At 44.4% G+C, this 26595-nt stretch overlaps 2 protein-coding genes across 4 annotated transcripts in view; one reads left to right on the top strand and one right to left on the bottom strand.

Moving 5' to 3' along the window:
* The window catches only part of LOC137384465 (hepatic leukemia factor-like), a 77313-nt gene extending 56403 nt beyond the window's left edge, over window positions 1–20910 (top strand). Inside the window, exons 3-5 of one of the 3 annotated variants that reach the window (XM_068058576.1) lie at window positions 13854–14074; window positions 16493–16662; window positions 20011–20910. In XM_068058576.1, coding sequence (XP_067914677.1) covers window positions 13854–14074; window positions 16493–16662; window positions 20011–20017 — 398 coding nt within the window. In that variant the 3' untranslated portion in view covers window positions 20018–20910. Of the gene's footprint in view, window positions 1–13853; window positions 14075–16492 lie in introns of all 3 variants that reach the window. The other 2 variants (XM_068058575.1, XM_068058574.1) reach the window with 2 other exon arrangements.
* A 3163-nt stretch (window positions 20911–24073) lies between these two features.
* Window positions 24074–26595, bottom strand: part of LOC137384464 (uncharacterized) — a 36249-nt gene continuing 33727 nt past the window's right edge. Inside the window, exon 6 of the mRNA XM_068058572.1 lies at window positions 24074–26093. Within this exon, the coding sequence (XP_067914673.1) occupies window positions 25754–26093 (340 nt within the window). The 3' untranslated portion in view covers window positions 24074–25753. The remainder of the gene's footprint in view (window positions 26094–26595) is intronic.

Raw genomic sequence — 26595 nt, 5'->3', positions numbered from 1 at the left:
ACATTTCACTAATATAACCCACAAGACCAGCAAATCAGCTAGCAGTGAGCCAAGTCCTGGATTATAACTTGGATTTTCTCTGGAGTGGACCATTCTTTTCTGTGATTTAATTTTTTTTCTCTCCTCTAAATCAATGATTGTTGTGCTAAGTATTTTAAGTTGAAAGCTTCTGAGAGTTCTGTAAACAGTAAAAATCCCTCTGATGATTTTATTTTATATACTTGCTTTAATACTGATGCACAATGTCTCAATATTTACCCCTGTACGTCTCAGGAACTAGTCACCTCAAAGAACACGTGAAAGCTGTGACACCATGTCAAAACCAGCAAACAAGCGGAACCCTAAAATGTTTTGATTCTTGTCCTGTGTCCAGTGCATTTTTATTATTTTGTTTTTCTTCCTGTGAAATGCAGCTTAACAGAAAGTGGGTTGGTTGTTTGAAATCTAAAGTCTTCATGCTGAAACAAAATGTTCTTTGGAGAGAGGCAGCAAGGCGTTTGAAGGCAAGCAGAAAGAAGAGAAGTTGTTTGTTTGTGTTGGGAAAGTGAGTGAGTTGGCCATGTGACCCTGGTATGTGAGGTGCATGAGTGCGTGGAAAATTACTGGAATACCAGGCTCCATGTTCAGTGCAGACACGAGGGGAGTTCAGTCAATAATTGGCTACTCCAAGCCCAGCCACAATCCCTTCAAACGGGCACTATCCATGTTGGGAAGCTGGTCATGGTGACCTGTCACAAAGGTGCCATTTTTCCTGCACATGTGTTGACTTTGAGGAGTGAATCACAGTTCCTTTTTCCATCTTTTTAGGAATAGTTGGGGAGAGGGTATGGGCTTTCCTTTCAGAGGTGGCCCTTTAATGGATTTTGTTTGATGTCCAGATATGTGCATTTACACTGGATAGGGAAGAGGACCCTGTCACCTTCCTCAGTTCAACATGCTGAGGGTCAGTTGTAGCAGCCCCTATAGGCACTGCATGCGAAATTCAGTTAATTCAACACAGAACAGGCACTGGGACCTCGCTGCTGTGTACTCTGAACAGAGGGCAGGGAAGGACTGTATTTTTTAATAAATTATTTCTTTAGTTCCCAGTCTACATGCAGTAATATATGTGGACACTAAACAATGAGTGCCCTGTGCTGAACAGAACAGACACCATATGTTAGAATCATTGCATTCATTTAAATATAAATAGCAAGGGAGGCTGTCAGTGGAGCCTGTCACCCTGCCTGGGGTTCACGGGACTAACTATTAAAGAGACTACTCGCGGGAGGGCATGCACACTGAATTTAAAAGACCTAGCATGCAAAAAAGGGGTAAAGGCATAAAAAATCCCCCCCCCCTCTCCATTCTGATAGATGTTTCCCAATTTTCACCTCAACCCAGGAAGTCCATGCTCACTCAGGTGAAGTACCTGCCAACGCTGTCCAGTCAGTGTTGGTTTGTAGTCTTCCTTGGTCCTGAATCACATCAACTGTTAATCTGTTAATTGTGTATCAATTGTTTGATTATATGCAGGTGGAGGGTGTTAATTGGGGTCTTACCTGAGCATTTATAAGCAGATACTTACTGAGACTGGTGGAGGGTTTGAATGAGGAGCTACGTGTTTGTAATCCTTTTACTCTGTGCGATAAATGTGAAACTGAGTAAAGATAGGCTCCAGCATCATCCTTCCATAACAAGCTTTCTGGAGTTTAACACAAGCCCTGTTCAGCCGTCAACCCCTGTCCTTCATTGGCATCTGGTCCAGGAATGCCTCAATTTAAAAATTCTCATCCTTGTTTTCAAATCCCTCCATGGCCTCACCCCTCCCTATCTCTGTAACCTGCTCCAGCCCTACAACCCTCCAAGATTTCTGCACCCCTTCAGTTTCTCCCTGATTTTCATTCTGCACCATCGGTCCTAAACTCTGGAATTCCCTCCCGATATTTCTTCACCTCTGTCCCTTTAAGACGCTCCTTAAAACATATCTGAGCACTTTGGTCACTTATCCGAATATCTCCTGACCTGGCTCGATGTCAAATTTGTTTGACAACTTCAGTGAAGTGCTTTGGGATGTTTTACTATAGCAAAGGTGCTATGTTGTTGAGTGCAAATCCTGACAGGAACCCAACCCAGCAGCTCACCGTCCTCTGGGACTCGAGCTCCTGCTTTCTCTTCTGAGAGGAAGGTTTCCATTTAAAGCAGTAATTCAGAAAACAAGAGCGCTCTGGGAGGAGTGACGGGGTTTTACACAAACACCAAGCAGATCAAGCAATAATCTTTTTAATTCAAAAAATGTCCACCCCCACCCTCCCACAATTGACACAAGCAACAGTTGACTTGCACAGAGATGCTTTGGAATGAGCATGATTTCCATCTTTGTCAGTGTTTAGCTCACTTTATGATGTATTTCAGTGCTGTTTGGGCTAAAAGCATTTTATTATGGGCCATGGTCCAGGATCTGGCTGGGCACTTCACAGTGCATAGATTGCAGGTTCAATTCCCACTAAATGTTGAGTTAGCTGATTAGGGCAACAGTAGGGGTGAAGTAATTAGCCTAAACATCCATGGGTTAGTGAGAGGAGGGAAGAAATCAGCTAGGATTTCTGCTGCTATCCTCTGACACTCCACCCTTTCCAACTGGTGGAAGGTTGTGTGCGGACTTGCATGCACGTTCATAGAAGATAGAATCACACTTGGCTGTGATGCACTCTAAGTTGAATAGCCTGCTGGAACTTGGAAAATTTTCAAGTTGCTGCCCGGGCATGAAAATCAAACGGTGTCCAGCAGCAGGGCATAAGTTATCCCTTCCTGTCTAGGACCAAAGGCTAGCATCTTGGGGTTTGGGTACTTGAAGCAAATCAGTGCAGTATAGATACAACAAAACGTGCATTTATATAGTGCCTTTAACGTAAAACATCCCAAAGCGCTTCACAGGAGCATTAGCAAACAAAGTTTGACACCGAGGCACAGGGAGATATTAAGTCATAGTTGGTCAAAGAGATAAGTTTTAAGGAGCACCTGAAGGAGGAGAGGGACATAGAGGTTTAAGGAGGGAACAGCAGAGCTTAGGGCCTCCGTAGTCTTGGCTGCCAGTGACAGAGCTGTTAAAATCAGGGATGTATAAGAAGCCAGAATTGGAGGAACGCAAATAGCTCGGAAGGTTGTAGACCTGGAGGTAAAGCCTGGCTCAGGTATAAAATTAAAACCCGACGTGGCCACAGCCAACCCAAACTCGACCCAAGCCCTTTAATTTTTTTCCACGCCTGACCCGACCCCGACTCAAATCTCCTTCATCTGTTTTGGTAGCAGGCTATTCCTGCAGCTGGAGTTGTGGGGAATCATGGGTTAGCCTGATCCCCGTGACTTCCCGGAAGCAGTGTCCAGCCCCACCCGACCCGAGCCCAAATGCTGGATTCGGAATTTCGACCCGACCCTGACGCATGTAGTCGGGCCCAGTTGGGTTTGCTTCGGGTAGCCAGGCTTTACCTGGATGAGGTTGCAAAATTAGGAGGGACAAGGGCATGGAAAGATTTGAACACCATTTTAAAATTGAGCTGATCCTGGAACAGGAGCCAGTGTAGGTCGTCAAGCATGGGGGTGATGGGTGAACAGGACTTGGTGTGAGTTAGGATACAGGTAGTGGAGTTTTGGTTTGACAGTCAGTAACAGACAGCTGGGGGAAGAATTACTGAGTGACAGTGTGAGGACATGGCACCGTAATCCAGGGTGTTTCAACTCCAACCATGTGTGTTCTAATCCAGCTCTTGCATGACTGGGTGAATCTTATTCCTGTCATCTGTGTCTGGTGATCTACCACTCTGGTTAATCAGTGATCAGCCTTGCTGCAATTGGTGTAATAAATACTCCCTCGTGTGGTGAAACTTCATAACGTCCGGTATGGAAGGTTACGAACTACTGTGGGACACAAGGAACTCTGATCTCCATAGGCTGCAAGTCCTGTACAATTTTTGCTGTAAGTACATAATTTACACAGAATGTATAGCACAGGAACTTGATCTCATTTAACCCTATCAGCATTTCCTTCTATTCCTTTTTTGCTCAAGAACTTATTGAGCTTCCCCTTAAATGCATCTATGCTATTTGCTGTCTGTTGTAGCAAGTTCCCCTCTCTGGGTAAGGAAGTTTCTCCTGAGTTCCCCACTGGATTTAGTAATGACTATCTTGTATTTATGGCCCCTAGTTTTGGACTCTCCTACAAGTGAAAACATCTCTATGTCTACTCCATCAAACCCTTCCACAATTTTGAAGACCTCTATCAGGTTACTATTTTATTGGAAAGAGAGTCCAATTTGCACAGTTCTTTTGAGCCTCCCTCACCACGCACTGCAGTGGACTCTTTCAAAGTTTCTCACTGCTTGTTAATGCATCCGGCCTCGCTGCTGGTTGTTTGCAGTTCCTGCCACTCAGTCATCCAGTGACATCCAGTCACTCAGCTGCACAACTTTGCCAGTTACAGCAGAAGGATGGAACTACATACGGAGAAGGAAGGTGTGTTTTGTTCAGTCCCACGCCATGATCCATGGGTTCCTTGGTGCAATTTGGATTTAATTATCGGTGATAAAAGTACTAGCACTCGAGTTAAACTGGATCGCCTGTGATAGAATCATAGAAAGTTTATGGCACAGAAAGAGGCCACTTGGCCCATCATGTCTGCGCCGGCCAAAAAACAAGTCACCCAGTCTAGTCCCACCTTAGATCTGAGGAGAACATAGGATTTAGGAGCAGGAGTAGGCCATTCAGCCCTTCGAGCCTGCTCCGCCATTCGATAAGATCGTGGCTGATCGGGTTGTAGTCTCAACTCCACTTTCCTGTCTGCCCCCCATAACGCCTGACTCCCTTGTCCATCAAAAAGCTATCTAACTCAGCCTTGAATAAATTCAATGACCCAGCCTCCACTGCTTCCTGGAGAAGAGAATTCCACAGACTAATGACCCTTTGAGAAAACAAATTTCTCCTCATCTCGGTCTTAAAATGGAGACTTGTTATTCTTAAAATGTGACCCCTAGGAAGGGAGTCTCTGTTTTACCAAGGTAGTGGCAGAATTTTTTTTTAAAAATCATTTTTGGGATGTGACAGTTGGCAAGGCTGGCATTTATTGTCCAACCGTTACCCAGAGAAGATGGTGCTTGGGCACCTTGATCTGCTGGTAGCAGTTTGATACAATTGAGTGACTTGCTAGGCCACATCAGAGGGAAGTTAAGTGACAGCCACATTGGTGTAGGACTGGAATTGCGTTTGTCCAGTCTGTGTAAGGACTGTAGGTTTTCTTCCTTAAAGGACATGTGTGATGGGTTTTTATGACAGTCGAGAACACTGATACCAGCTTGTTAAAACTGAATTCATGGGAACCTCAGCCTCGGGAGACCTTCAATACAGTCGGCTGTCCAATGGATCTCCGCTACCTATGGTGGGATTTGAACAATCAATCTTTGGATAATTAGTCCAGTAACAGACCCACTACACCAATGGATCTGATAAGCTGTGTGTGAATTGCTCCTGTTGGCATGGTGCGGGGTGGCTTGTGACCCCTATGGTTGGCAGCTTAGTCCAGACTGGACTGTATAGCTTGGGTCATTGTTGCTATCAATGGTGTGAGACTGTCAGCACTCATTAGACAGGAGGACCCAGTTCAGTTACTGCAGATGTAGAATTTACTCATTCATTGTTAATTACAAGACTCTGTACATTTAGATTAGAGATACAGCACTGAAACAGGCCCTTCGGCCCACCGAGTCTGTGCCGAACATCAACCACCCATTTATACTAATCCTACACTAATCCCATATTCCTACCAAACATCCCCACCTGTCCCTATATTTCCCTACCACCTACCTATACTAGTGACAATTTATAATGGCCAATTTACCTATCAACCTGCAAGTCTTTTGGCTTGTGGGAGGAAACCGGAGCACCCGGAGGAAACCCACGCAGACACAGGGAGAACTTGCAAACTCCACACAGGCAGTACCCGGAATCGAACCCGGGTCCCTGGAGCTGTGAGGCTGCGGTGCTAACCACTGCGCCACTGTGCCGCCCTCATGCTGAGATCCAACTGATAGCTGACTGCATTAAAGGGCTCCTGAGGCTGTGATTTCCTCCAGTTTTCCCAATTAGTTTTCTTCCTCTTCTAAAGGCATTACCTTCTGCCATTCTTCATGTACAAGATTAGACAATGAGTGTCAGCAGGTGAGTGCACAGCTGAACTCCATTGAGGTGTTAGCCATGGCTCAGTGGGTAGGACTGTCACCTCTGAGTCAGAACGTCCTGGGTTCAAGTCTCACTCCTGAGTATGTAATCCAGGCTAACACTCCAGTGCAGAACATAAGGAGTATTGCACTGTTGAAGGCACCATCTTTCAGATGAGGCATTATGCCGATGCCCCAGCTGCTCTCTTGGCTAATAAAAAGTCCCATAGCACTACTTGAAGAGCAAGGGCGTTGTGCCTGGTGTCCTGACCAATACTTAGTCCTCAACCAACGTCACTTTTTTTAAAAAAACAAAGGTCATCTGGTCGTTATCACATTGCTGTTTGTGGGAGCTTGCTGTGTGCAAATTGACAGCCATGTTTCGTCCGTTATAACAGTGAATGCACTTCAAAAGAACTTCATTGTCCATCTGAGGTTGTGAAAGGTGGTATGTAAATACAAGTCTTTCTCTGATTGATATCTGATCACATGCATTTTCCAATGGGATGATCTGTAGTGAGAGCTTTGGCTGGCTCCTTTTCCCTAGGCGTAGGAAGTACTTAATTGTTTTTCCCCTAATTTAGGTCAAGAAGTGAACATAGCTCAGCATCACGGGGCAGTGCAGTGTTGAACATTACCAAGGATCTTTCAAACACTGGCGGGCTACTTTTCACACAATTATTGAGCAGCACAGAATGTGATGTTAAAAATGGAGGATCAGTGAGATTCAGGTTAACAAGTTAAACTGTAAATAGATGTGGCAGAAAGCAGGTAAGTCATTACCCCAGCCCTGCATTAATAAGAAAAGCCAGGATGCAGGGTAATGTTGTTACTTGTGTGTCGGCAAAGGTTCACAGCTGTGTCTAACCCCAGTGAAATGCTCGGCCTTAAAGAATGCGACAAATGTTTTTAAAATTTTAAGAATGGAAATTTTGATTCAAGGTTGTTCAAAAGAAGATTTCATTTGGGTGAAAATGTAGACCTACACAACCACAACCCTCGCCCCCACCACCCCGCCAGCAAACCTAGATACTTCACCCTTCTTGCAGTACTGAGGAGGAGGGTCTCAAGTTCTTCTGATCTGTGTCTCATTGGCTAGGGGTCAAATTTCCACCTGTTTCCACTAGTTATATCCGTGCAATCCGGGTGGAATTGACCAAATTGGGCGTACTTGTACAAGTTAGCATTCAGGCACAGCAAGCAATTAGGAAGGCAAATGTCACGTTGGCCTTTATTGCAAGGGAATTGGAGTTCAAGAATAAGGAAGTCTTGTTACAATTGTACAGGGCCTTGTTGAGACCACACCTGGAGTACTGTGTGTAGTTTTGGTCTCCATATCTAAGGAAGGCTTTGTTTGCATTGGAGGCAGTGCAGCGAAGGTTCACTAGATTGGTTCCTGGGATGAGAGGATTGTCCTATAATAGGCTGAATGAATTGGGCCTATATTCTCTGGAGTTTGGAAGAATGAGAAGAGATCTCATTGAAACAAGATTCTGAAGGGGCTGGATACGGTAGACACTGTGAGATTGTTTTCTCTGGCTGGGGAATCTGGAACATGGGAGCACAGTCTCAGGATAAGGGGCCAATCATTTAGGACTGAGATGAGGAGAAATTACTTCACTCAGAGGGTTGTGAATCTTTGGAATTCTCTACTCCAGAGGGTTGTGGATGCTCCATCATTGAATACATTTAAGGCTGTGTGAGAGAGACTTTTGGTCACTCGGAATCGAGGGATATGGGAAAGTGGAGTTGAGGCAAAAGATCAGCCATGATTGTATTGAATGGTGGAGCAGGCTCGAGGGGCTGAATGGCCTACGCCTGCTCCTGTTTCTTGTGTTCTTAAATCAGTGCAAAGGATCATGGAATTTAAAGCGTAAATAAATTATGCTCAAAACCACTTGCGCTTGTGTTTTCCGCAATCATTTTCGCTGGTTCAAAAATCACTTCACTCAACGTAAGCCCTGCTGACACAACTGGGTATACTTCCGAATCGAAATAGTAGGGGTGGCAAATTTCCGCTGGTAGTGCTCATTCAAGCAGGTTTGTCATATTGCACTCATTTTGTACAGCCCTACCATTCAAACTTATTTATTAATAAATTAAAATTAAATCAATTCGATCTTAAGGCAAGACATATGGCAGTAAAAAGTTTGCAGAGCGAAACATCTTTAAATCAATTTGTACATTACTCAGATTGAAGTCGCTCACTGTTAAAATTTATGCATTAATGAATTAACATTAATTTACATTAATCAGATCAATGGTCTTAAAACTATAAAGGTAGCGCACATGGCAGGAAATGTTTGTCTAGAGAGAGCAAAGTGTCCTTACCTTTTTTTATCTTCAGTTTTGTTCTGAAGGAAAATATTTTCAGTAGTTTTTTTCTAGGATCATTCTCCAAACACTTGAGTTCTGATTGGCCCTGTCTCGAGTTACTAATAGATGCTGCTTGTTCACATTGGAATTCTTACCTTTGGGATTATGCAAATGAGTTTGGGTGGAAACTTAGAATGTAACTTCAAATTGGAAAAACGGCACAATTACAAGCCCAGTTGGGTGCAATTTTCTAATTGTGCGAAAAGCAGAAACTCGACCTCCTAATCACAGCCAGGATGGGGCTCCAGCTGTCCTCAGCACCCCTTGGGGCAGGGAAGGAGCAAAAAAATCAGCCAGATCTCCTGCTCCGGATCCCTAACCAATGAGCCCTCCTGAAAATCAAGTGTTTGTGTCATGGTTGAATGGCTGTGAACATGGCTGCACATTATATGAAGCAGTAATATGCACTATAAATATGTAAAGGGAACTTGATGTGGTATTCTGCTAGCAGCTACCTACTCTATTGCAATCAGATTGAGTGTGGGTGTGATTGTGCATGTGTGAGGGAGTGGCGTGGGAGTGTATGTTCTTGAGAGTGAGGGAGTGTGAGAGTCACTGTTGTGTGTTTTCACTGCACTTAGTGACCTTTTGATCAATTATTACTTTATTATATTTATCAATTGTATAATATTAGGAAAATCTGAACAGGCTGGAACTCTTGAAGTGTTGGCATGGTTTAGTGAGTAGCACTCTTGCCTCTGAATCAAAAGGTTTTGGGTTCAAACCCCACTGCAGAAATTTCAGCGCAAAATCTAATGTAGTACTGAGAGTGTGCTGCACTGCCGGAGGTACCGTCTTTCAGATGAGATGTTAAACCGAGGTCCTGTCTGTTTTTTCTGGTGAATGTAAAAGATCCAATGGCACTATTTTGAAGAGCAGAGGAGTTAGCCCTGGCCAATATTTATCCCTCAATCAACATCACCAAAACAAATGGTCTCACATTATCATATTTGTGGAGCTTGCTGTGCACAAATTGCCTGCTGCATTTCCTACATTTCAAAGGTGACTACACTTTAAAAGTATGCTTTGGGACATCCTGCGGTTGTGAATGACACTATAGAAATGCAAGTCCTTCTGCCTCTTTTTCTTTAGAAAAGAAAAGGTTGAGGGTTGATCTAATAAAGATCTTTAAAATTATAAAGGGATTTGATAGGGTAGACAATGATGATGATTCCATTTGTAAGGGAGACCAACCAGGGGCCATAAATATAGGATAGTAACTGATAAATCCAAGAAGTAATTTAGGAGAAACATCATCGCCCAGTGAGCAGTTATAATGTGGAACCAGCTATCTCGAGGAATAATCAAGGTGAATAGTATAGATGCATTTAAGGGGAAGCTAGATAAATACATGAAGGAGAAAGGCTTGGAAGGATATTGCAAACATAATCCCACTATTCAAGAAAAGAAAGATAAACGAGGAAATATAGGCCAGTTAGCCTGATGACAATCGTTGGCAAAATGCTAGAATCTTTATTCGGGATGTGGTAACAGGGCACTTAGAAAATTATATGATTAGGCAGAGTCAACATGGATTTATGAAAGGGAAATAGTGTTCGACAAATCGGTTGAGGTTTTTGAGGTTGCAACCAGCAGGGTAGATAAGCGGGAACCAGTGAATGTAGCCCACTTGGATTTTCAAAAAAAATATTCAATAAGGTGCTGCAGAGGAGATTATTACACAAAGTTAGGACTCATGGGATTGGGGGTAACATATTAGGATGGATTGAGGATTGGTTAACAGACAGAGAACAGAGATAGAAATTAACGTGTCATTTTCAAGTTGGTAGGCTATAACTAGCAGGATATCGCAAGGATCAGTGCTTGGGCCTCAACTATTTACAATCTATATGTAGACTTAGATGAGGGGTCCAAGTGTAATGTATTCAAATATGCTGGCGATACAAAGAACATAATATAAGAAATAGGAGCAGGAGTACTCCATATGGCCCCTTGAGCCTGCTCCACCATTCAGTATGATCATGGCTGATCTTCTGCCTCAATACCACTTTCCAGCCTGCTCCCCAAAAACCTTGATTCCCTAAGAGATCAAAAATCTGTGTATCCCAACCTTAAAATATATTCAATGATGGAGCATCCGCAACCCTCTGGGGTAGAGAATTCCAAAGATTCACAACCCTCTGAAGAAATTTCTCCTCATCTCCGTCCTAAATAATTGCCCCCTTATCGTGAAAGTGTGCCCCGTGTTCTAGATTCCCCAGCCAGGGGAAACAACCTCTCAGTGCCTACCCTGTCAAGCCCCTTCAGAATCTTATGTTTCAATCAGATCAGGTGGGAAAGTAAGCTGTGAGAAAGATATCCTTGTACATGACTCTCAAAGTTAACATGCAGGTAACAGCAATCAATTAGGAAGGCAAATAGTATGTTAGCCTTCATTACAAAGGGATTGGAGTGTATGAGTAAAGACATCTTACTGCAATTATATGGGCCTTGGTGAGACAACACCTGGAGTACAGTTTTGGTCTCCTAACCTAAGGAAGGATATTCTTGCCTCAGACGAAGGTTCAGAAGACTGATTCCTGGGATGAGAGAATTGTCCCATGAGGGGAGATTGAGTAGATTAGACGTATATTCCCTAGAATTTAGAAGAATGAGAGGTGATCTAATTGAAACAGAAAATTCTTAACAGTTTGACGGGGTAGATATTGAAAGGATGTTTCTCCTGGCTGATGTGTCTAGAACTATAGAACCATAGAAAAGTTACGGCATAAAAAGAGGTCATTCAGTCCATCGTGTCTGCGCCGGTTGATAAAACTAGCCGCCCAATCTAATCCCACAGTCCAGCACCTGGTCCGTAGCCTTGCCGGTTACAGCACTTCAGATGCAGGTCCAGGTACCTTTTTAAATGAGTTGAGGGTTTCTGCCTCCACCACCGTTCCTGGCAGTGAATTCCAGACACCCACCACCTTCTGGGTGAAAAAGATTTTCCTCATGTCCCCTCTAATCCTTCTACCAATCACCTTAAATCTGTGCCCCCTGGTAATTGACCTCTCCGCTAGGTGACACAGATCCTTCCTTTCTACTCTATTTAGGCCCCTCATAATTTTGTACGTCTCAATTAAGTCACCCCTCAGCCTCCTCTGTTCCAAGGAAAACAACCCTAGCCGATCCAATCTTTCTTCATAGCTGCAACCTTCAAGCCCTGGCAACATTCTTGTAAATCCCCTCTGCACTCTCTCCAGAGCAATTATGTCCTTCCTGTAATGTGGTGACCAGAACTGTACGCAATACTCCAGCGGTTGTCTAACCAGCATTTTATACAGTTCCAGCATTACATCCCTGCTTTTGTATTCTATACCTCGGCCAATAAAAGAAAGCATCCCATATGCCTTCTTCACCACTCTATCTACCTGTCCTGTCATCTTCACAGACCTGTGGACATTCACTCCAAGGTCTCTCACTTCTACCCCTCTCAATATCCTCCCGTTCATTGTGTATTCCTTCACTTTATTTGCCGTCCCCAAATGCATTACTTCACACTTCTCCAGATTGAATTCCATTTGCCACTTTTCCGCCCACTCAACCAAACGATTAATATCATTCTGGAGTCTACAGCTATCCTCTTCACTACCAACTACACAGCCAATTTTTGTGTCATCTGCAAATTTCCCAATCATGCCTCCCACATTTAAGTCCAAATCATTAATATATACCACAAACAGCAAGGCACCCAACACTGAGCCCTGTGGAACACCACTGGAAGCCACTTTCCATTCGCAAAAACATCCGTTGACGAATACCCTTTGTTTCCTGTCACTGAGCCAATTTTGGATCCAACCTGCCACATTCCCCTGTATCCCATGGGAGTTTTATTTTTCTGACCGGTCTGCCATGTGGGACCTTGTCAAATGCCTTAATAAAATCCATGTAGACAACATCCACTGCCCTCATCAATCTTCCTTGTTACTTCAAAAAATTCCATTAAGTTAGTAAGACACGACCTTCCCTTAACAAATTCATGCTGACTATCGCTGATTAATCCATGCTTTTCTAAGTGGCAGTTTATCCTATCTCTCAGAATTGATTCTAATAATTTGCCCACCACGGAGGGGTCACTGTCTCACAATAAGGGGTCATCCAATTAGAGCTGAAATGAGGAGAGATTTCTTCACTCAGAGTTGTGAATCTTTTGGAATTCTCTACTCCAGAGAGCTATAGATGCTCAGTCATTAAGTATATTCATGACAGAGATCAGTAGATTTTTGGATATGAAGGTAACTAAGGGATATGGGGATAGAATGGAAGGGGAAATCAAGTAGATTAGCACTGACCTAATTGAATGGCTGAGCAGGCAGGAAGAACAGAAAAGCAGTATATTTGAATGGAGGGAAAGTGCAGAAATCTATGGTAGAGGGATCTGGGTGTCCTGGTCAATGAATCAAAGTTAGTATCTAGGTACTGTGAGTGATTAGGAAGGCAAATGGAATGTTGCTGTTTATTGCAAGGGGAATCAAGTATAAAAGTAGGAAAGTGTTGCTACAGCTATACAGCGCCTTGGTTAGACTGCATTTTGAGTACTGTGTACAGTTTTAGTCTCCTTACGGAAGAAAGAATATAATTGCAGTAGAAGCAGTTCAGAGAAGGTTCACTTGACTGATTCTTGGGATGAATGGGTTAGCTTATGATGAAAGGTTGAGCAGGTTGGGCCTATACTTATTGGAGTTTAGAAGAATGAGAGGTGATCTTATTGAAACATATAAGATTCTGAAGGGACTTGAGAGGGTGGATGCTGGATGGAGGTTTCCCCAAGGGTGGGGGGGGGGGGGGGGGGAGGGGTGGAGTCTAGATCTAAGGGTCACAGTTCAAAAATTGGAGTCTCCCATTTAAGACTGAGGTGAGAAGAATTTTTTTTCTCTGAGGGTCTGTGGAATTCTCTTCCCCAGAGAGCTGTGGAGGCTGGGTCATTGAATATATTCGAGGCTGAGTTAGATAGATTTTGGATCAACAAAGGATCAAGGATTATTGGGGGACAGACAGGAAAGTGGAATTGAGGCCACAATCAGAACAACCATGATCTTATCAAATGGTGGAGCAGGCTTGAGGGGCCGAATGGCCTACTCCTGCTAATTTGTGTGTTCTTGTGAAGGGCCAAATGACTCACTTATGCTCCTATTTTTTTATGTTCTTATACGTTGATGGAGTTAGACGAAGAGGAGTCTTATGCAGAACATAAAGACCAGCATAGACCTATTGGGCCAAATGGTCTGTTTCTGTGCTGTGAAATTCTAAATAATTGTCTATCTGATCTTGACCTTTGTATATCTACAGGTCAGATACTGCCACCGGCCCGCAATACACCCAGTCCAATTGACCCTGAAAGCATTCAAGTCCCAGTCAGCTATGAGCCGGACCCTGCTGATCTGGCTCTGTCCAGTATCCCTGGTCAGGAGATGTTTGACCCCCGCAAGCGTAAGTTCACGGACGAGGAACTGAAGCCCCAGCCGATGATTAAAAAAGCTCGCAAAGTCTTCGTGCCTGATGAAATGAAGGTAATTTGGAACTGGTTCAGCAAATGGAGAAGGGACACAAGTTTTAAAGTTGCACTGCACCAATGTTGTATTTTTTTGGGTGTTCAGTCATTATTTATTGCCCATTATAAGAATCTGCAGCAAGTAGTGATCGACGCGATGCAGTCGTGACATGATTGCATTTGGTGGCTGCCCAGTATGGTACCGAGCTGGATACGTCAAGAAAGCCTTTGGGTTCAATCCTGAGTATGTGAAAGTAAGTAGAACAGAATAATTCAGCACAAAAGGAGGCCATTCGGCTCATTGTGCTATCCCGGCTCTTTGAAGGAACTATCCAATTCGTCCCATTTCCCATAGCTCAACAAATTTCCCCCTTCAAGTATAAATTCAATTCCCTTTTGAAAGTTACTATTGAATCATCTTCCACCACCACCCCTTCAGGCTGTGCATTCCATATGGCAACAACTTGCTGCATAACATTTCTCCTCATCTCCCCCCTGGTTCTTTTGCCAATCATCTTAAACCTATGTCTTCTGGTTACTGATTCTCCTGCCAGCAGAAAGTTTTTCTTTATTTACTCTTGTCAAACCTCCTCATAATTTTGAACACCTCTATTAAAACTCCCCTTAAGCTTCCCTGCTCCAAGGAGAACATTTCAGTTTCTCCAATCTCTCCACATAACCAAAGTCCCTCACCCTTGGTACCATTTGGGTAAATCTCCTCTGCACCTTCTCCAAAACTTTTTCACGTGTGTTCCCTACATTGAAACCGAAGCTTTACATCATGGGTACCCGAACTCAGCTGAGAGGGTGGTACATTCGCTACAATTAGCTCAGTGACCTAGAATGGTGAATGGGGTCCCTGGTCCCGATTGTAGTTGGATGTGGACATGTGAGGTGAGGATAGTCTTGGCTTTGGCTCTGTTTCTAAATTTCCTCTAGGGTAGACCCCCCCCCCCCCCCCACCTCCCCACAAACCAGGCAGCATTTGCTGTTCAAGTTCAGTGCTGAAAAGTGGCCTCTTGGGTAAGTTAGAAAGTGTCTGGTGCCTCTGGAACCATAGTTCAGGAGAAAAAAATTGAGGCAGGGTGGGTGAATGAAGAGAAAAGGATATGTAACAACCAGACGGGCCTTTCACTGGTGTCTGTCTCCAACTCCAGCAACAGATGATTAATGTCAACGGCGAGCCAGAGTTCATTTTCAACCAGTACTCCCTCAGAGAGTTGTTGAGATGTGTAAGAAGATTACTGGAACTGTTGATTCTTTGATGCATGTGATTCCCAAATACCATGCTAAGTTTCCTTCAGGCGGGGATTAAAGGATTTAATCATTTCTGTTTGGTGAAATGTGGATAGAAGTGGGCTGTAGAAGTAAAATGGATTAGGTCTGAAGGAAAAAAAAAACCTAAAATTGCACATGAGTGTAGTGAGAATGTGGAACTCTCTGCCACATAGTGGTTTATGGGAAAAGGGGATAGAGGGATATGGGGCAGGGTGGGAAAAGGCAATTAGAGTAGCAGGAGGGGGCTCATGTAGAGTATAAACACCAGCATAGATCAGTTGGACTGATTAGCCTGGTTCTGTGTTATGCAAAATTACTAAAAGTAAAACTGAATGAATAAAATAAAGCAGATTGAATTAAATGTGATTTTCGGTGGTGTTATGCCTGGGTTTCAAGCTGCTCCAAGTTAGCCTTTGTCTAGAGACACTGCTTAACTCAGTCAGTCATCTGTTTCCCATGCACATAGTGTGAAAAATGACAATTTACTGTGTGGTTTGTGTGTGCGTGTGTTAGTCTCTGGCTCTGTACAAGAACAGAATACATCAAATGAAAGGAAGCAATTTATTTTTCAGCTGGGATTTGTTCCTTATGTGTGTCTCAGTGCTGTGACCTGGGTGAGTAGTGTTCCCTTTGTCACAGAGAGCCGGACCAGTTCTCTTGGTAATGGAAGAGCCTGTACTGATGAGCAATTAGCACCTTGGACAGGCAGAGCTGCCATGTAAATGGGTGCCGACTGCCTGGGTGAATGTGGCCTGCCCCCATTTAATTAACTCTATTCTGGGGCACTTATTCTCACATCCTCACATTCACACCTGTACGCAATGGCTCAAGGACACACAGCCACGTGCATGGCAACTCGTGGGTCACCCAAAGACACTCTCACCCATACACAGTGACTCTCACTCGGCTCACTGGACACTCACATCCATGCTCGCAGGTAGTCTCACAGGGGATAGTTTCACTTGTTGTGGGTGGTAAAATGACAGTAGTGGATCAGCCAGCTGTCAGTCTGGAAATAGAAAAAAGATGAGCAGGTTAATCCACAACCACCAGCTTTCTGCCCACACGCAGAGCATAAGTCATCTCCCCCCACCCCTTCAATGTCTCAATCTCCTTTTACTAAGTCTAACATCCACCCTTGTTTAATTCAATCTACGAGCAGGATGAAAAATACTGGGCACGGCGCAGGAAAAATAACATGGCAGCCAAGCGATCACGGGACGCCCGCCGGCTCAAGGAGAACCAGATCGCCATTCGTGCAGCCTTCCTGGAGAAAGAAAACTCGGCCCTGCGCCAGGAAGTCGCGGATCTCCGGAAGGAACTGAGCAGGTGCAAGAACATCCTGTCGAAATATGATGCCTGATGCGAATCCCTCGCGGCACCCAACAAGATGAGCGAGTGCCCGCCTCTTTCAGATGGCACTCCCCAACCCCCACCATTCCCCTACCACTCACCTCCCTGTCCCCGCCCCCCCCACAACCCCCCCCCCCCTCCCACACCCCAGTCCCACGGCCCACACACCACCTGTTCTGCCACTGAATACAAGAGAAACTAATGGACTTTGTACATTTTGATTCCACACGAGTAAAGCCCTGCCTCACTTTTTGAAAAGGGCCTTGTATTTTTATCCAAAAAGAAAAATTGCAGTAAGATTTCTGACTGCTGATCCACTACCCTTCCTTCCCTTAGGAATCCGACATTCTCTCCTGCCCTTTCCCGCCTCTCACCTCACACAGCAATGACTTATCAACTATTATATTTCTCGTTTTTAGAAAGAACTTATCAGATATCACTCAGTTTACCAATCACCAGAATGCAATTAACCAGCCCCTGACTTTTGAACTGTGGGCACCTCACCTGTTTCCTAGACCTCGACTGAAGTTTCTAGAAATCTGATCCCACCTCTTCTCTTCTACCCCCTCACCCCCAAGATAATGCATCCTCTGAGATAATTATATATAATTTAATTTTTTTGTTAACTGTATTTCCATTTTCTGTGATGTATTTCTAATGTGTTTCTTAGAATGAAACAGCAACTTTCATCCTTGGTGGCCCCGCCCTTTCAAACGCATGCTTGTTTATAACTTGCTGCATTTTTCATTTCCATCTCTCGACATGGCTAAGTGTTTTAATCTCCCCAAATGTAGGGCATGGTGTGTTGAGTTTGGCTTTTTATTCTTTCTAACTGAAAGCAATAATCGTAATTAATGTCAGTTAAGGCAAGTGACTTGTCTGCAACCGAGGCCTTGGGTGTATCACAAGGCCCAGGTGCAGCCTGAAGCATGAGTATTCCCTGAAGCCTGGGTGTTCCCTGAGAATGTGAAAGATGACTTCTTTCCCCCCAATGAAGAACATTAAAGTTTGAGTTCCCTGATGAATCAGTCGGTCATTGTCACCTGGTATATATATATATATATATAACTAAGAGCCCCCAAGGCTGAATAGTCTACTGACATCCACCATGTCCATTCAGATGTGGGAGGATGGCTAGTTGAGTGGGGTCAGCCTACCCCTGTGAACCTCAGGACCTCGAGCAAAGAATCAGCACCAACTGGGGGGTCGAAAGGATCTTTTTCTCCTTTTTTAAAAAAATATATAACCAATTTGAAGGCCATTTGGACTGTGGATATTTTTCTGATGAATGTAGAGGTGGTTGGTGCAGAATTACCAGTGGTAATAGTGTTGCCATATATGGTGGTTAATCCCATTTATACCTGTTTTCTGGCCACCAAAAGCAGATATTCTATATGATAACGTTTATAGAGAGAATTATAAAGGTCCTTTTTTGTACAGTATTTTTGAATGGAGTACTGACAAGTGTATTTTAAGAAAAATAAAATTATATTATATATATAGTGTATATTATAAAGAGACGTATAGATGACAGGACAGTATATTTCACATTTCAATGGATAGAGAGAGTGGCTTTGAGATGAATGTTTAGATATTTGGGCAGTCGCTTGTATTTTTTAAAGTCAGAGCTGCTGTTAATTTTCTTCACAGAAAAGTATTTTTAAAAAGCAGTTCCTCTTCAGCATGGGCCCACAGCACAAATCTGACCTCCATCAGAACCTACAGGATGGCTGGTATGAGTACTGGATAAATGTCATGCTGACACAGTAAGGGAGCTTTTCTGAGATTGGGTCAATGTATCTAACTGCTCTGGGGAAGGCGAGGGGGCGTTTGATGAGAGAGTGTAAAGGGAGCTAACCCCCCGTGCTGTACCTGTTCTGGGAGTGTTTGATGGGGACAGTGTAGAGGGAGCTTTACTCTGTATCTAACCCCGTGCTGTACCTGTTCTGGGAGTGTTTGATGGGGACAGTGTAGAGAGAGCTTTACTCTGTATATAACCCCGTGCTGTACCTGTCCTGGGAGTGTTTGATGGGGACAGTGTAGAGAGAGCTTTACTCTGTATCTAACCCCGTGCTGTACCCGCCCTGGGAGTGTTTGATGGGAGAGTGCAGAGGGAGCTTTACTCTGTATCTAACCCCCCGTGCTGTACCTGTTCTGGGAGTGTTTGATGGGGACAGTGTAGAGGGAGCTTTACTCTGTATCTAACCCCGTGCTGTACCTGTTCTGGGAGTGTTTGATGGGGACAGTGTAGAGGGAGCTTTACTCTGTATCTAACCCCGTGCTGTACCTGTCCTGGGAGTGTTTGATGGGGACAGTGTAGAGAGAGCTTTACTCTGTATCTAACCCCCTGTGCTGTACCTGTTCTGGGAGTGTTTGATGGGGACAGTGTAGAGGGAGCTTTACTCTGTATCTAACCCCGTGCTGTACCTGTCCTGGGAGTGTTTGATGGGGACAGTGTAGAGAGAGCTTTACTCTGTATCTAACCCCCTGTGCTGTACCTGTTCTGGGAGTGTTTGATGGGGACAGTGTAGAGGGAGCTTTACTCTGTATCTAACCCCGTACTGTACCTGTCCTGGGAGTGTTTGATGGGAGAGTGCAGAGGGAGCTTTACTCTGTATCTAACCCCCCGTGCTGTACCTGTTCTGGGAGTGTTTGATGGGGACAGTGTAGAGGGAGCTTTACTCTGTATCTAACCTGTTTTTTTTTTAAACTCAACCTGCTCCCATCCCAGGTAAACCTTTTCCTCAGAGCTTTACTCTATCTAACCTGTGCTGTACCTGCCCTGAGGAAGAGCTTGAAAGTAAGACTGAGTGGGAAAAGTAACATGTCCCATTCCCTGATGTCATCACTTTGATTAGTGCGGCAACAATACTCGTTCTAGTCTTGTGCTATGGTTTGACTCCCTGAGAATGAATGTCAAAGGTTAGGCCTTGACATGTGCTCAAGTATTTGGCTGAGTCTTGGTAGAATTGTACCATGACATAATGTTGGTCTCACATTAACTACAAAACTATAGGCTACAGAATCAGATGGAACAAATTTGTCATGTCGTTGACACGTGTGTACCTACACACATGTGATGAATTCTGAAATAAAGCCTATGTTGGGGATTTACAGTGGTCAGTCAGCGTTTAAAAGAGAAACAGTTGGGTGGGACCCACCATTAGAACTAGCACTGTAGAGTTGGGGGAGCCCCTCGATGGGAATGAACAAGAACCGCAGCAAAGGGAAATCAGTGTTCACCTATTCTAGCTGCTATTATAAAGAGGCAGGTAGGATCTGATGGAGGGTCCCAAAACATTAATCTCTCCTTTTCTCTTTCAGACGTTGACCAGCCTGTGGTGCATTTCCAGCAATTTCTGTTTTCATTGCACCATATTAAAGGGAGCCGAGGGCATTGACAGATTTTAACCTCCCTGATTAACTGGGGAGATTTAGTCAACTGGAAAAAAAATACTATATTTACTTACAGTTCATATTGAGTTTTGTTTTAAGCCTTGAAGAAATGTATTCGTCGCTTCTACACTCCTTACAGCCCCACTCTGTTTTTGCACAGAACTTGTCTTGTAGAAAATAATTTGTCTTGCACGAGGAGTGAGGTTTGACTATGCTACCTCTATTATTGGAGGAAGGTGGGAGAGGAGAGGAATAGGTTCAGGATTTGTACAGGTGAGTGCAGCAACATGCATTCTTTATATAAACAGAATTTGTATATTTAAGGAATAAAAGAGTAATTGTGGATGCTGAAGATCTGAAATAGAAACAGAAAACACTGGAAATGTGCAGCAGGTCTGTCAGCTTCTAAAAGTAATAAGACATGTAAGGATGCACTTTGACAAATGGTCTCCAGCTGCCTTTTCTTTTTAACAGATGACTGAGCTGCTGTTAAATTTTTATTGTGTTTTTAGTAATCTGTCACAATAAATGAGCACGCGTGTGAGACACTTAGAGAGCCTCCAATCTAAATGTGAGGGCTGTCTAGTCCTTTGGCTTCAGGCTTACTAATTTTTAATAATTTTACAAATATGTTTTACTTTGCGGTGGAATGATTTTTTTTCAAAAGAGATCAACCATTGTATTACTGGCAACATGGTGAGGTGATTCAGTTAAAGGCGAGGAAATAGGATTCCTTTCAGTTGTTTCCGACTGGATTGCATTTACTGTGCAGCCTGATCCCAGCTATCTGTATTTGTAAAAGTGTTTAATAAATTCTTTTGTTGGCTTCATTGATTCTAGTTTGCTTACTTCCTGCTTATTTAAATGCTATCTGCCTGATATAACCACTGGTCTCTGGCAGGAGGACATTTAGAAAACAGGCGTCTTCTACGACCAAGAGCTCGATCTTGGGACTTCCCTGCTCGACGGAAGAGACAACCTCTGTAAACATTTAACATATAAATAAGCAGATCTCCTCCGGTGTTGGTTATACTTCTTCACAGGATATGCAGTTTTAAAATGGTAGGGGTGCTATGATAGAAAAAACCTTTCACAACTTGGGATGTCCCAAAGCACTTTATAGCCAATTAAGCGATTAAGAAGTGTATTTACTGCATTGTAGGAAACATGGCAATCAATTTGCACACAGCAGGCTGGATTTTGTGGAGGAGGTGGGGCTCCTGGCGCCAGGCTGAAAAGGCAGGGAGAACCCCGCCTCTGCCTTTTTGTGACAATCCCACCCCCCCCACCCTCCCCGAGCGAACCTCTGTTGATTTGCTGTGTGTCCCATGCCAGGATGCCCCTGTCTCTAAAGACGAGGATCCCACCTCTGAGTGCTGCTGGCCAATCACAGGACTGGCAGCTCAGCAGTATCAGCAGCACCATCTGGAGCGGTGGCCACTGCTGGTACTGCAGAGGCTTTGGACCCAGCCCAGCGCTGGAACCCCAGACCTCAGGTAGGTGAGGCGGCATTGCCGGGGCCAGTCTGGAAGGCCCCAGCGAGGCAGGGTGGGCGTGAAGTCCAGGGGGAGGGGGCTTGGTGCTATGGAGTCATTGGTTTTGCTAGCAAGGGATCTCTGTGGGGCCACAGATTGCTCCACGAGGAGGGTCACCACCCCCCCTTCCCCCCCCCCCCACAAGCCCACAGGGAGGACGCCTCATTTTACAAGGTGCCCTTCCCGCATGGCAGAGGCACCCTCTGATGCTGATTAGATCCCAGCAGCGGCAGGAAGAGGCCCTTAAGTGGCTGTTAATAGGCCATTTATGGGCCTCAATTGGCCTCTGTGGGAAGGCCGTCATCGGCCTATCCCGACCCCAACAAAGTCACTTGGCAACAGGCCCCCTGCTCCCCACCATGATTCTATGGGCTCCCTGCCTCCGACCCCGCCTCGGGGGGCGGGGAGCATAAAATCGAGCCCAGCGTTCTCACAAACAGCAACGAGATAATTACTAGATCATCTGTTTTACTGATGATGGTTGATGAATAATTATTGGCCAAGACACTGGGTGAACTCCCTTCTCTTTGAAATAGTACCATGGGATAGTTTATATTCAGCAGAAAGGGCAGACAGGGCCTCAGTTTAATGCCTCATCTGAAAGATGGCATCTCTGACAGTCCAGCACTCCTTCAGCACTGGGAGTGGCAGCCTAGATTATGTGCTCAAGTCTTTGGAGTGGGCTCAGAAGCAAGAGTGCTACCACATGGTAACATAGGAATGTTTATATGTAGGATTCTTCAATGGAATGCATGACCCAATTAATGTAGAGCATAAATATTACCTAAGCAAATATTTATAATCCACTCTGGGTATTTTGCAGATATTATTTTGTTCTTGCAGGCAACCATGTCAGCAGAACTGTTCCACCAAATTCTTCCCCCGCCCCCCGTCACTAATCTTTGCTTACTTCACCCCATTGACACCTGTAACAGCCCAAAATCACAGCAACGTTGCTAGCTTCCCAGAGCCTGACATCTACGCTTGAAGCAGTTTTGCTGGGCTTCACGCCCACCCTGCCTCGCTGGGGCCTTCCAGACTGGCCCCTCTAAGCCATGGCAATGATTTTAAACAGCCCACACTCCTGGCAGGGACTGAGGCAGCCATGATTCCTGCCTCTCTCTATGCATCAGTGAAATGCTGTGATATAGATCTTCCCTGGTCATTAGGGAAGGAACAGTGCCCAGAAGATAAGCCCCAGTTGTTTGTTGCTCAATTCCTGTGGAATCTCTGGCACAATATTACCTGAACTGCTCCTGCAGTCAAAATGCAGAACTGACCCAGGCCCTTAATTACACTCTTGGATCTGCCAGTGTCTGCGTAAATTACTCCCAGATTCAGGACTGGCTGCCTGGCTGTTACTTCAGCTTTCACAGAGAACATGCAGCATTCAAAGGTTTGATGCACAGCAAAGGAATGACAAGTGATTAATATTCCTAGGATTACTACTGCTGTAGTGTAGGCTTGTTATGCCTAATTATTAAACCCATTGCAGCAAATGTGTGAGGATCAATAGGTGGTAGAGCCAGGTTTGGTTGACGGGGGCAGTGGGAAGGGAGTTGAACCTGAAATTTGACTGACTTGGCATGAAGGAAGACCGAGCTGGGAACGGGGAGATGCTGGATTATCCAGTCCAAAAAGCGAGCCAGAAACTGCACAAACTGGCAGCTTGAACCAGGAGGCTGAAGACTGGTGACAGAGGTTCCTGGGAGCAAAATGGAGGAGGTCCTCCAAATGATAGGTGGGGTTGGTGACTGGCCCCCTCCTCCCCCGACAACTGGTTCCACCACTGAGGGTAAGTGATGAGCTTTGAATGGGATCCTGAATCTCATCTCCAAACAAGGAATGGAATTTAGGTCAATAATTCAGCAAGGAATTAGCAGGCTGGGACCAGTGAAAAATCCAGAACAGTGAAAATTCTGTTGATATCAAACACTGGAGACAAATGTTTCCACGTTCAAAGCCAATTGAGCTGTTCCAGGTTAAGGGCGGGTGCAGCATAGAGAGTTGCTGCTCCTGGAATTGCTAGATAGGGACGTGTATTAGTGGGTGAGGATCAGTCTCAGCTGTGATTCCCCTCCATGGTCATGTACCCTGCTGATGTACACTGGGTTACACGTGAAGAGTGGTCACTTGTGTAAGGAAGTGGAGGGGCGCTGCCACCTGTGAAATTGAATTTGAACAAGGAATCAGTGACTTGAGAAGAAGGGAGAAAAACCATGATAATACCTTACTGGGCCATGCGATGGTGCTGATTATCAAATTGCTCACCCAGTCTGCCCCTTATGAACCATTGTAATTCTGTATCTGGGTGGAAATGAGGGAGAGGGAGAGAGAAAGACCTGTTAACTTGGAAGCTGAAGTAATCATGATTCCTTTATTAGATTAAACCATTTTGTAATATAATTAATGTTTAATAAAATTAACATACAATGAACTTTGGTTCAGACCACTTTGATGTTACAGAAAGGGTGTTTTTTTTTTAAATCTCTCCACTCCCCTCCTCTGAAGACGCTGACCCCTGTTGCCCAGACAGCACCTTCAAGTGCCTCACCCATATAGCCATTATTCAGCTGCAAGACTAGTGAAAGTCTGTAGCCTTTTTGACTGATCTGCCCTTAACCAACAACCACATGCATGCACTGTCCAGCAGGGTTCTAGGATAGTGATCAGGACTGGGGCTCTGCCACTTTATTATTCCAGCACCCTTTAGTCCCAGGAAACTGCCTTTCACAAATTCAAGACATCCCAAAGCGCTTTACAGCCAATGAAGTATTTTTGAAATATAGTCACTGTCGCAATGGAGATAACAGGGCATCCAATTAGTCTGTTTTAGTGATGTTTGCTCAGGAACAGACATTGGCCTTGACACTGGGGAAAACTCTCATGCTTTCCTTCAAATAGTGCCATCAGACCTTTTGATGGGCAGAAAGGGCCTCAGTTTAACATCTCATCCAAAAGATGGTACCTCTGATAGTGCAGCATTCACTCAGTACTGCACTCAGCCTCGAGTTTCTGAGTTAGATTAAGAGTGCTATCCGCTGAGCCAAGGCTGACTCGAACCTGTCTGTGTGTCTCTATATCATATTAGTTGTCTGTCTATTGTCACGCCCAGTACAGGCATATCCTATTCATAACTTAGCATAGCACCTTCTGGAACTGAATTTTCCTTTTGTTTTAAATGAACCACAATGGACATTAAAAGTGGACATTGTCTGCAAAGATGGTCAGCTGACCTTGACTTGTGTATTCAAGAACTGACTCACTGTCTGAGAGGGCAAAAGATTACCTTCCAATGTCACCAAAACCCAGCCTGAAACCATAGGGAGACATTCCTCAATTGGATGGTTTGCTCCTGAAACAAAGAAGGTCTTAACCCTCCTCAGGATGAATGTCTTAGAGCAATAAAACAGGATGGGGATAATCAACCTAGACCCCCAACTTATTTGGAAAAGTAAGTGTGCAAAGTCATATTGGGGGGGTGGGGCAAAAATCTTTAAAATACAGCATGCAGAAAAAGGAGCAAGCATACAAGGCAGTACCATAGTGCCTTAAAAGAACTGGAGACTGTAACATCTTAAGGTCTCTGAAACTGTCCCTTTCCAAGTCCAGCAGTACAGAAAACCAACCCCCCTGTGGCGAGACTACACACAGCTAACTTTGTGATCTGCTGAAAATCCACCTCTTCAAGAGAACTTTGATACACCACTCTGTCTATCGAATCCACCTAATTACACTTCAGGAATGAAAACGTCTTCTTCACCATGCATGCCAATTCCCGAAGATGAGCCACCTCACTTGACTGATAAACTATTCCTTTGCTTGTAATTTGTAAAAGTGCACTATCCTTTTAACAGCTTTCTTTCTTGAGAGTGTGTGTGTGAGTGATGAGTGGGTGACGTAGCGTTCAACTTTCAGGGTGAAAGTGTGAATAAAAATAATCCTCTTTATTTAAACTCATGAAAAGCATACTGCTGGTTATTCAAATTGGCCAAACACTCTGGGGTAAGAAACACACACATCTTCTTTGTTAGAAAACACACTAATTACAGACAATAAAGGGAAAAGAACTGGGGTTTCAGTTCTTTCTCAATTCTGTTCATAACACTATCCGACTCACCCACCAGGGGAAGCTGTCAGAGCTTTCTAGAAGTGAAATAATGGTCACAGTTTAAAATAGGGCAATCGCTGAATTCTGTGCTGTAATCGTAGTAGAGAAGAACAGACGGGGGAGAATGGTGAGGCCCACCACAGAATCCACATTCCTCCAACGACAGGTCCAGTGGCAGCAGTGACTGTTGGGAGCAGGACTGGTCCTTGAAGATGCTGAGTCTGGTACTTTCAATGCCAGTGCGAGACCGGATTCGGCCGATCAGTCCATACACTTTTGTGTGGGAATATACCATTTCTTGGAAGTGGCCGGGATGGGACTTCATGCTGTTGAAGGTTATGATCCGGAGTTCGAGAGAAATATACCTTGTGGGGGAAGGGGTTGTAGCTCAATAAATATACAAGTCAATGATAAAGCAGGAAAAAAGAGACAGTTTTTAAAGCAACCCCACAGAATTGCTGAGCTGTACGTACGCCCATGATATCTGACCCTTTCCCACCCCAATTAGCACAGTTAATAACCTCAGGCTCGTGGTAAATAGAAAGGCACAGAAGAAAGTGGAGAGAAGGAAATGAGCATTACTGCAGCTCACTGTACAACACCTGTAGAATCATAGAATAAATACAGCACAGAAGGAAGCCATTCAGCTCATCATGTCTGTGCCCATCCAGTATTACAACTACCTCCTCATTCACTATGACTTTGGCAGCATCATCTTCCTTGGTAAATACAGTTACAAAGTGTTCATTTAGTACCTCAGCCATGCCTCCATGTGTAAATGCCCATTTAGGAGTGTAATCAGCTCCTCCACTCCTTCTACTACATTTTTACTATTTATATGCCTATAGAAGACTTTTGGACTCACTT

Source organism: Heterodontus francisci, chromosome 26 (genome assembly GCF_036365525.1).
Source record: "Heterodontus francisci isolate sHetFra1 chromosome 26, sHetFra1.hap1, whole genome shotgun sequence".
In the NCBI taxonomy this organism is placed as follows: Eukaryota; Metazoa; Chordata; class Chondrichthyes; order Heterodontiformes; family Heterodontidae; genus Heterodontus; species Heterodontus francisci.
This window is presented reverse-complemented; position numbering and strand designations above follow the sequence as displayed.